Source organism: Saccopteryx leptura, chromosome 3 (assembly GCF_036850995.1).
Source record: "Saccopteryx leptura isolate mSacLep1 chromosome 3, mSacLep1_pri_phased_curated, whole genome shotgun sequence".
Lineage (NCBI taxonomy): Eukaryota > Metazoa > Chordata > Mammalia > Chiroptera > Emballonuridae > Saccopteryx > Saccopteryx leptura.
This window is the reverse complement of record NC_089505.1, coordinates 302,963,697-302,974,927: the sequence shown is the minus strand read 5'-3', so window position 1 is coordinate 302,974,927 and position 11,231 is coordinate 302,963,697. Positions and strand designations below refer to the sequence as shown.

General features: G+C 46.1%; 1 protein-coding gene across 2 annotated transcripts; it reads right to left on the bottom strand.

The window, feature by feature from the left end:
- Positions 1 to 1,385: 1,385 nt before the first annotated feature.
- RPL7 (ribosomal protein L7) lies at positions 1,386 to 9,874 on the bottom strand. 2 transcript variants are annotated; one of them, XM_066378881.1, is made up of 7 exons: positions 9,728 to 9,874; positions 8,732 to 8,984; positions 8,288 to 8,454; positions 7,429 to 7,566; positions 7,191 to 7,300; positions 6,421 to 6,630; positions 1,386 to 1,798 (listed from the first exon to the last, which is right to left on the bottom strand). In XM_066378881.1, exons 1-6 carry the CDS (start codon positions 9,739 to 9,741, stop codon positions 6,422 to 6,424), a joined length of 891 nt encoding a protein of 296 aa, XP_066234978.1. In that variant the 5' UTR covers positions 9,742 to 9,874; the 3' UTR covers positions 1,386 to 1,798; position 6,421. The 2 variants fall into 2 exon arrangements, with proteins under 2 accessions (XP_066234978.1, XP_066234977.1); XM_066378880.1 differs by lacking the exon at positions 1,386 to 1,798 and adding an exon at positions 6,066 to 6,135.
- Positions 9,875 to 11,231: the final 1,357 nt, after the last annotated feature.

The window sequence follows — 11,231 nt, the reverse complement described above, 5'->3', positions numbered from 1 at the left end:
TCTCGGGGTCGGAGTGAACATGCTCACAGCGCGGCCTCCGCGGCTGCCACCCTGACTCGCACTCGCACCGGTTGCCAGGTGCCCAGGGCTTCCGGTTGCCCTCGCCGTCGCCGACACACCCCTCTGGGAAAGGGCCAAGTCAGGTTACCACTCTGGTCAGCGGTTGGGCGGCGAGGAGACACCGTCCCCCGCCCACCCCAAGGACTCACTCTAGGTGCGGCAGCCACCTTCGGAGTTGGGGCGAGGACGTGCTGAAACAAAGCTGGCGGACCAGAGTCAGTGGTTCCAGTGTCAGAGGGGCACAAAAGGTACGCCAAACACGGGTGGGTGGTGGGCAGGTGGGCAGAGCTGGCGATGTACAGTTCTGAGTTGCATTTAAGATTCAAACTAGCCAAGGTCTCCAGAGTACTGATGAGTCTGGGTCTCTCAAACAGGCCAGTAATCAATCCCGGACACCAGGCCAGTCCAGTCTTAGGTGACAGAATCATCCCGGAATTCTCTCCCCATGCCCATAGGCATTCCGTGTTCTATGCTTCTTTGTCTGGGTTCCCTGGTGAAAGCTTTATGTGCGTGTCCTGTCCCTAGCATGTAAGTCTAGCACCCTCACTTGCACAGTGGAATCTTTCCAAATTGTTCTAAACCCTCTGCCTTCATTTCTTGACCCCACAATAGGGCTGGAAGTTTAGCCCTAGTAATAAGGTTTTAGGTCCTACAAAATTCATGGAAGTGCACTTAAGTCCACTTCTGTTTTCATTAAGCTTGATACTAACCTTTCCTAGTTCCTCTGGTTAAGGAAACCAACTCAAATTAGACCTGGAACCTAGTACTAGCCCACCACTCAGTTGTGTGATCCTGAGGGAGGAACAGTAACTCCTCTAGAAAATAGGGATAAGTGGTATATTTACCTAAATAGGCTGCACATTAAAATGACACGAAGAACTTAACCCCACCCCCACCCCACCCCCATTGTCTCTGTCCCAACTCTCTACCTTGCCCGTTGCTCCATAACCAGGTATCCACATCCTCCTGCCTCCTTCATGAAACTTCCCAACCCTCACAGCAGGATCTATCTCCTTTCTTCTCCTAACATGTTGTTTTCACATACTATTCCTATACAGTGAAACCCATAAACCACATTCCAGCCCCCGTCTAAACTTGCAAAGACTACATGTGCCAACTGGAGACACAACATTTTAAATGGCTATTGCCCATTAAGACCCTTGCAGTGCATCAGGCAATGTTGTAATTACTAGAACAGAGAAAGCAAGGACTCAAAACCAAGTAAACAGACCTGAGGGCTGAGTATTCCAGACATGAGATTACAAACACCAAGACCCTACTTTAGAAGATTCTCATTTTGAGGGAAAAGAAAAAAGAGATAGGAGCCATATATATATACACTTTATTAAAAGATCAAATGGCCCTTCCAAATATTTCCCTGTCCTAATTCCTGAAACCTGAGAATATATTCAATACTTTATGTAGGGACTTTGCAGATGTACTGAGATTAAGGAAATTGAGATGGGGAGATTACCCTGGATTGCCTGGGTGGCCCAATGCATTAACAAGGATCTTTATAAGAGGGAGGCCAGGAGGATCAGAGCCAGATGATGGAAAGATGGAAGCAGAGACTGCATTGTGAAGGTGGAGGAAGGGATGACGAGCCAAGTACAAGGCACTTTCAGAGCAGGCAAGGAAACTGAGTCTCCCCCTCTACCGAGCACGCAGAAGACAGGCAGGCCTGCTGGCACCTTGGTTTGGCCCAGTGAACCGGATTTTGGACTTCTGATATCCAGAACTGTTAAGACAAGAAATCTGTTTTGTTACAGAAGCAACAGGAAACATACTTAATGCTTATAAGCATACCTTGATATAATGCGGGTTTGGTTCTCGACTACTGTAACAAAGCAAGTCGGAATCGTTTTGCTGGTGGAGAATCTTGCCTTCAATTTGTAAAAAAAGTGCATCTGTGACACCCAGTAAAATGAGGTATACCTGTGTATGTTACATGTCAAGTACTGGGTATGATTAAAAAAAAAAGGCTGGCCTTAAATAGTTACTATCCAAAAGGGAGGTACATGAATGAGAATATTCTGGCCAGTTTGATACCAAATCTGCCAAGGAAGAAACAGTGGCAATGTTTTTTCAAAAATCACCCTGAACATAAGTGAATTCGACTAAGCTCACTGAGTCTACAATCTTCACAGAACATCAGGGTGGTTAACTCTTCCACAGTTTCTGGTGAACTGGTCCGTGGACCAGCAGCTGAAAAGCACCATTCTAAAGGACAACAAGTTAACATCAACTGATGGCCAGTGAGTGCAACAGATGACACTTTATGAAGACGGGGACAGCTAGGAAGTTGGCTGAAGTTCTCTAGTGGTAGAAGTTGTCAATCTCCCCTTAGAGGTGGTCCCCAAAGACCTCACCCAAGAACCTGTCACATCCTAGACATCCTGTAGCCTTTACTTCCCACTGTTTGCTCCATCTGTCTTGCCCATTACACTCACACATGAAAGCTGAGGCTTATTTTCATTTGTATACTCCTGATAAGTGTCCAAGTTTACAACAAATAGTAAACAGTGGCCCTGGCCGGTTGGCTCAGCGGTAGAGCGTCGGCCTGGCATGCAGGGGACCCGGGTTCAATTCCCGGCCAGGGCACATAGGAGAAGCGCCCATTTGCTTCTCCACCCCCCCCCCCCTTTCCTCTCTGTCTCTCTCTTCCCCTCCCGCAGCCGAAGCTCCATTGGAGCAAAGATGGCCCGGGCGCTGGGGATGGCTCCTTGGCTTCTGCTCCAGGCGCTAGAGTGGCTCTGGTCACGGCAGAGCATCACCCCCTGGTGGGCGTGCTGGGTGGATCCCGGTCGGGCACATGCGGGAGTCTGTCTGACTGTCTCTCCCCGTTTCTAGCTTCAGAAAAATACAAAAAAAAAAAAAAAAAAAAGTAAACAATGTTTACTTAGTACTTTGAGCCTGGCACTACTCTAACCATTTTATTTGACCTGACACGATCTCATTAAAATCCTATGAAAGTAGGTCTATTTCTCCCATTTTGCTGATAAGGAAACAAAATCTGTTAAGCTATGAACTGGAGGCTGGATATGAACCCAAGCAGTTTGGCCTCAGAGCCAGCACTCTTGACCCAGCCAATCAGAGTAACCTACTGAACCAGGGGTTTTCAACCTTTTTACAATTGGGAACCAGTGAAAATAGATTTCAGAGCTGCTAAGACGAAATCACCCTGAACGTAAAGTGAATTCGACTAAGCTTACTGAATCTACAATCTTCACAGAACATCAGGGTAGTTAACTCTTTCGCAGTTTCTGGTGAACTGGTCCGTGGACCAGCAGCTGAAAAGCACCATTCTAAATGACACAAGGTAACATCAACTGATGGCCAGTGAGCGCAACAGATGACACTTTATGAAGATGGGGACAGCGAGGGGAGACCTGATAAAGGTGGCACAGTGAAGGGTACAAATGGAAATGTACATGTGAGGTGTACATTGTGGAAGTAGCACCTATTGGGTAGCCCAAAATTTCAGTTTTTAGCTTTCTTGTTGACAGTCCCTTACAGAAGGGACTTTTAGGAGAGATGGGCTAAGTAAAATAAGGTATCAGCCTGCATTTAAATAGGTTTGAACAGTTCAAAGGACATTTTCATAGCCTGTGATGAAGGTAGACCAGCTATCCCACTTCACTCACCAGGAAACCGACAGCTGAAACCGTCACCTGGCAGCATGCTCTTTGTCCCTACTCTGAAACTTTCTAGGTTCCTTAATTCCAAAGAAAGTACATTCGAGTTCTCTGGCAATCTTAGTCTAGATGTTTGCAACTCCTCCCTACTCCTGAACTTTCTCTCTCATACATGCCCCCATTCTCTGGCCCCAACTGTAAAGTAATTTACATGGGCAGAGGTTGAATTTTCAGGATTCAAAAGAGCAATGTTATCTGCAAAGGCCAGATATAGCCAACAATCCATTTCCTTACCCTAGATATTCCTGCAGAATGTCCTATTCCTCACCATTTTCAATAGCAGTGCTACTGTGGGCAATGATGTGGCAATGTTCCGGGGTCCTAACAAACCTATTGCTGTCAACTGTGTTTGGGGACAGGGCAAACATGTAAAGTCTTGTATGGTAGTGCCCTTATCCACAACTTTATGATTTCAGTTATCTGGGTCAACCATGGCCCCAAAATACATGAAAATTCCACAAGTAAACATAAGTTTTAAATGGCACAGCATTCCGAGTAGTGATGAAATCCTACATCCTGCACTGGTGGTACCTAGTCTACACAGTCCAGTGTGTCCACATTGTATATATATATACTTCTTGCCTATTGGTCATTCAATAGCGTTCTAAGTGAGCAGACTGACTATCTTGATATTGTAGTGCTTGTGTTTAAATAAACCTTTTACTTAATGCTACATTCCCATAACTTACATTATATTGTTATCCTATTTTATTACTGTTGTAATTTCTTACTGTGCCTAATTTACAACAAAACTTTATCACAGGTATGTATGTATAAAAACAGTATATACAGGATTTGGGTACTATCCAGTTTCAGATATCCACAGGGGGCTCTTGGAATATTCCTCTGTGGATAAAGGGGCAGGGGACTACTGTATCTAACCTCTACTGTACTTTGAACCTAAAACCATTCTAAAAAAATTAATAAGCTGTGTTAAATGCCACCACCCATATAGAGTCCCACTTCTATTTATTACTTGCCCAATTCCTACATTTATTTCTCCCACCCACCCATGCCTAATTAGCAGTATGCTATCTGCACAACTCTTGCAACAACAAGATTTTCTTGAGGCCCTTCTACTTTTCAGGGTACTGGATGAGCAAAGGCTAGGGGGATGGACTCTACACAGCAGTAAAACAAAATAGGTAACTTCACAACTCACTTAGGCTCCACCTAGATATTAATGTACATTGATTTTTTTTGTACATTGTTCCAACTGTTTACTAAGACACTAAGTTTCTTACAAAACAATGGTATGCACAGGCAGGTAACACTGATTTTATAAACTAAAGATTAATTTCTCTCCAGAATTCTCACTAGTCCAGACAAACAGCTTCTAAGACCAAAGAATTTAAAGAAATTATTATATGTATTTGTCTAGCAACTTTTAAATACTAAAGAAAATAATGATTCTGTTGCAAGAACATCAGAAGAATGAACAAGGCATCCTTCTGTTTCATATGCATCACAACCTTGCCTCAATCCAAAAGGACTACACAAACTGTTACTTTTATTATTATCCATACATTATGTTACACTCTATACTTAAAACTTTCCCTTCACTAGCCCTGGCTGGATATCTGTTGGTTAGAGGCACAGAAGTTGCTAGTTTGATCCCTGGTGAGGGCACATACAGGAACAGATAGATGTTCCTGTCTCTCTCCCCTTTCCTTCACTAAAAATAAAAATAGAGAAACAAACAAAAATACTTTCATTCACTAATTTGATATATGATATGTACAGGAATGTTATTTATAAAACACGAAAACTTAAAGGTTTTGCTCAATAGTTCCATTAGGAATGCTTTAGGTGCTCCATATACCTAGTATCAATGGGCACTAATTTTGTTTCATCCTTTATAATATATACAAACACGTAATGGAAAACTTACCAAAACATAGAAGATACAAAACAAGAAAAAGGACATAGAAAAAACCACATTTATATGGTACTTTACAGGCAAACCAACGCCTGAGGAATTGGAATTTCAGCAATAAATTATTTTTATCTGTAAACTATTTTCATTATTTATAAATCATGCACCAAGGTCCATGAAATAGGCTTTCTTAGGATAGACGGATTTGGATAATTCAATGACACAATTCAAAAGTGAAAAATTAGTAATTCTCTTTTATACAGACAAGTCCTTACTACACCCAAGAAATGTTTTTCACAAGATACAAACTGAACCCGTTTTGGATGCAGTGGCTGTTGATTTCGCTTTTTTTTTTTAAATCACATACCCAGATTTGTCAGAATAGTTAAGGGACAGCAGTCACGCTAACAAAAAGTCACCAAGACAACAATACATTTCAACTTTAAAGCCGTCTCTCTGCCGTTTATTAAATGACCAGATTACAAAAATAACCATGGTAGATACCTGAAAGGAAAAAAAAAACCTATTAAAGAAACCACCTTAAGAGCTAAAACTTAACTGTACCAATTCAGTTTCCACTTTTAAGTAGGAAATAAAATCCCCAGCTTTTCTTCCCTCCATAAATGTTCTCAAAGGAGTAACACCAAACCAACCGCAACCATGTAAGATGGCTGATTCCCCCCACTAAGTCTACTGATTAGAACCCTTCGGTATTCAATGAAAGAAGTATTCAAGATCGCACCACTTTTACTCTAATGCTAAGTAAACTGCTCTCCAGTAGTTGCTCACCTTAGTTCATCCTTCTGATAAGCCTGTTGATCTGGTCTTCCCTGTTACCGGCATCCCCACCTTCTACAAAGTGGGTGGTCTTTTTCTTCATTCCACCACGTGGGGAAGATAATTTGAAGGGCCACAAGAAGTTGTTTGCTTCTTTGAAGCGTTTTCCAACAGTATAGATCTCATGAATCAGATCCTCCATGCAGATGATACCATATTTACCTGAACATTTTAATTTAAGGTCAAGATGATTAGAATTGTTAATTTTTTAAAAATTTACTAAATTTTAAGGCATTCAACAAGCACAATTACAGGCTGTAACAGATTTAAAAATAAACTAAGAGTAAAAAAAAGAAAAATGAGGCCCTGGCCGGTTGGCTCAGTGGTAGAGCGTCGGCCTGGCGTGTAGAAGTCCCGGTTCGATTTCCGGCCAGGGCACACAGGAGAAGCGCCCATCTGCTTCTCCACCCCTCCCCCTCTCCTGCCTCTGTCTCTCTCTTCCCCTCCCGCAGCCGAGGCTCCATTGGAGCCAAGATGGCCCGGGCGCTGGGGATGGCTCCTTGGCCTCTGCTCCAGTCGCTGGAGTGGCTCTGGTTGCCCCCTGGTGGGCGTGCCGGGTGGGTCCCGGTCGGGCGCATGCAGGAGTCTGTCTGACTGTCTCTCCCCGTTTCTAGCTTCGGAAAAATAAAAAAGAAAAAGAAAAAGAAAAATGCAGGGCCATAAGGCCCAACAGAAAATACTAACTCTATTATCAAACTTTCCCCCAAATAAGCAGAACCTACCAAGAGATCGAGCAATCAATGTGTTATCCGTCAGAGCAATTCGTTTTTTGTTGATTTTGCCATAACCACGCTTGTAGATCAATTCATTTACTGACTTCAAGTTTGGGTACCTGAAATATGAAAAAGACACAGAGTAAATATGAAATGACCACAGAGTAAGGTTACTGCTGTCAAAACACCCAAAATTCATTTTGCTAACATAGCCAATTTACGAAACAAATCCAAGGAAAAGACTTACCCCCATGCAATATATGGTTCCACGATCCTCAGCATGTTAACCGAAGCCTTGTTGAGCTTCACGAAGGTGCCGTTGAAGATCTGGCGCAGGCGCAGCAGCTGCAGAACCTTGCGGACCTTTGGGCTCACACCGTTGATACTGCAGTGAAAAACGACCAAAACTCACTTGGCTCTTTAACTTTTTTTTATTAACATTATTGATTTTAGAGAGAGGAAGGAGGAGAGAGAGACATCAATTTGTTGTTCCATCCATTCACGCATTCACTATTTGCCTCTTTTGTGTGTCCTGACCAGGAATTGAACCCACTACCTTGGAATGCTGAGATGACACTAACCAACTGAACTACTGGACCAGGGCTTCACGTGGCTTATCAGAATTCTTTAAAATAAAGGACAGGAAACCATTATAATTTTGGACAAGTCCCACCTATATAGATAGAAATCCTCTTATGTTACAAAGACCCCTAGTGTTTTTTCCTTACTTAGCTGTCTTTTTCTATCACCTCTTCCCGCTTGCCTCCTCCCCAAGTAAACTGTCTTTGAACACATACCTATGACATCAAAACTTCCCTCGACCCTTTTTACCACTTCCTAGTTTTATACACATCTTTGCTCTAACATTTTAATGATTGTTGAAGTTCCCACCAAGACACCAAACTTAAAGGCAGTCAGCAGAATTACAGAATGGGTAAGGACTTTGATCTCAAGCCTTGCAACTAAACCATTTAAAATAACTCCCTCTTGTTCAGGCTACCGCTAAAATTTTTTATCTCAGAACCAAGATTTCCAAAAGTAATGTTTACTCTGCTGAGACTGCAGTTCCCACCTCAAAACCAGACTGCAGTAAAAAATGAACTTACCCTCTGATCCTGATGACAAACGCCAATTTGGGTTCTGCAGGTACATAGAAGTTGCCAGCCTTTCTCGCCATCCTAGCCATTCGAATCTCAGTTCTGTACATCTGCCTGTACTCCTTGTGATAGTGCTTAGCTTTCTCATAGATGAGTTTCCTCCTGGCCTTTCGCAGCTGAAACACAATAATCAGTTATTCATCTGATTTTTTAGCTCCCACAACCCTACAATTAGGAATGCCAGTTCTTTACAAGAAAATTAATCTTCCCGTGAAACTTTTTTTCTTGTCAGTTTGCATTAACCTCCCAGAAAGCAGATGCCACTCTGAGGAGCTAACCAAGTTCCCTGGTACTGCAGGCGAAGTACACACGTCTTGCTAAGAACGTCCTCACTGTTAACTCCAAAGCCTCTCTCTCCCTTACACTGTCAGGGCCTCAAAAAACTTTACTTACCATCTTTTGGGCAAACTTCTTTCTCAGGCGCTTGATCTTCAGCTCTGCGAAATTCCTTCGCTTTTTCTTCAGGGTTTCCGGCACAGCAGGAACCTTTTTCTTCTTCTCACTGACATTGGCATTCTTCTTCTCAGTGGCACTGGCAGTCTTCTTCTCTCTGACATTAGCAGTCTTCTTCTCTCTGACATTAGCATTCTTCTTCTCTCTGACATTAGCATTCTTCTTCTCTTTGACATTAGCATTCTTCTTGTCTCTGGCATTAGCAAACAATAGTAATAGTTAAAAAACTCACAGCACCACACTCACCTATTGCTGAGCACTGTCATTTAACAGGACCATTGTCACATGCTTTAACAGTTGTACCTTTAGCTGCTTTGGCGTGCTACTGCGCCGAGATGCACATTTTAGGGAATCCTACGCTAACTACCACCTTTAACACGGACATTGCTTACCTGGCAGCCAAAAGACAACAAATTCACGTCTACTCAGCGCCTGATCCCAACCTCCACAGCAAGGTTAAGAAAATGAGAGACTGCTGCAAGACACTGATCCCTCAGACTCTTAACAAGGGCTTAGGCTTCTTAAGAAAACAACCTCAGAAAACAAAAAAAGTCTCACCACCACCCCGATTTCAGGCCTCAAATCCCACATGCTGAAAGCAAAGGCCGCAAGGCAGGGACACCTAGACCAAATACCAACCAAACCAATTCAGAGGTCTTGTGCCTCCCTCAAAGACGGCGGACTGGACAGCGGGGCGATTGCGCACCCATTCAGATCTCCCACCTCGCCTCGTTCTCTTAACTCCAAAACCTCCGCCCAAGGCCGACGTCTGCATTCCGTATTAGCTAGCGGACACTACCACTGTCACAAAACGTCATAAACACACACACAAGTGGACAAAGGTTTGGGCTATAGTTGGGCCAGGGAAGAGTGAGACAAAAAGTCTCTTGTTTCAAGGATGGAAAAGGATTCTGGAAAGAATGAAGAGCAACTTACTCGGCACCCTCCATGGTTCCAGCCGGAAAAAGAGGAAGTTAGCGCATGCGCACAGTTCACTTAAAGACGGCGCGTGAGGCCCCACCCCCCCCACCCCCGATTCATAGGTGTCTCAAAATAAGCCAGAAAAGAACTCAGAACTGAGAACTCGCCTGGCAGATGCAAAATTAAGAAATGCTTGCTTTCGCCATTTAGGAGCAAGTTTGGAATAAAATCTATATGGTAAAAAAGCACTATTAATTAGATTCTAATCAATATCAGAGCAGACTTGCTGACACCTCTACTACTTGGGGTCCTAGTTCTTAGGCTGCATTAACCGGTCCGGCTCGAATTCCAAATAGTATGCAAATAAAACGCCGCAGGAGTGTAAACTACAAATCCCAGCATGCATCAGTTCTATTGGCCGTCCGGTGGTAGGGCGATGCTTCGCCAGTACTGCAGAAAGCCGCTTCGATGGTGATTCCAGCCAGGAAAAAATGAGACTCTTTTGGCCTACGTTGTAAAGGGCTAGATGCAATTCTAAGTCGCTCCTGAGACCTGGCTCTAACCGCCCTTTCGGCTTGCTACAATACCGGTCACAGCCTCCGACACCCTCGGTTGCCGCGTTGCCGAGGTCCTTTCGTTCCTCCAGCCTGAAGGGCTGTCTTCCGCAGCGCCTGATGGCAGGCGAAGCCGGCCAGAGTCCCTTGGTTAACGAAAGTGGCAAGACAGGGACAGCGAGGATCAGACTCCTGGAGGAGGATGGCTGGGGCACGGCCGACAGCCGGGCCTGGCAGGCGGAGTCCCGGACACCCCATGACAGGGGGCGTGAGCCGCGAAGGGAGGTGCGACGAGGACTGGCGGCTGCGGCCACGGCCATGTGAGAGGGGCTGCCCCGCCGCGGTTCGGCGGACGACGGGCGGGCGGGGGGCTGGGCCGGGGGCGGGGTGCGCCCGGGGGCGGGGAGGGCCGAGCGGAGGGAGGGCCGATGCCGCCTCTGGCTCTTCCCGGTCGCGGGTTATATAGCGCGGAGCGTGGAGCCCGCTCACAGGCGGCCGGGAGCGCTCTGACTTGCGAGTGGCGCTTCGCCGCGGAACCCGGTGCCCGAGTGACAGCCGCGGGGAGTGCAGGGCAGGGGGACACGAGACTGCGGGAGCAGCTGCAAGCGCTTAGGCAGCGCTCGCCTGCGCGGAGCGAGTCGCCCCTTTCCGGCACTCCCGCTGCCCCGCACCCCACCCTCCCACCCTCTCGCAACTTGGGTCAAGTTGACAACTCCCGCGGCGGCCAGCCGGCCCGAGCCGTGTCCGCCGCGCGCCCCTCCCCCGGGGTGAGAGGGAGCCGTCGCGCCGGCTCCGGGGAGGCTCGGGCGGCAGCGGCTTGGCCATGAGGGCAGCGCGCACCGCCTAACTCGCGGCTGTCACCGCCGCTGCAGCGGGACCGGCCGGACGGCGGGGCGGTCGCCGGCAGGAGGCGCCGAGCCGGGCAGCCGCCGCAGCGGGCACAGCCCCGGGCCACCGCGCGGAGC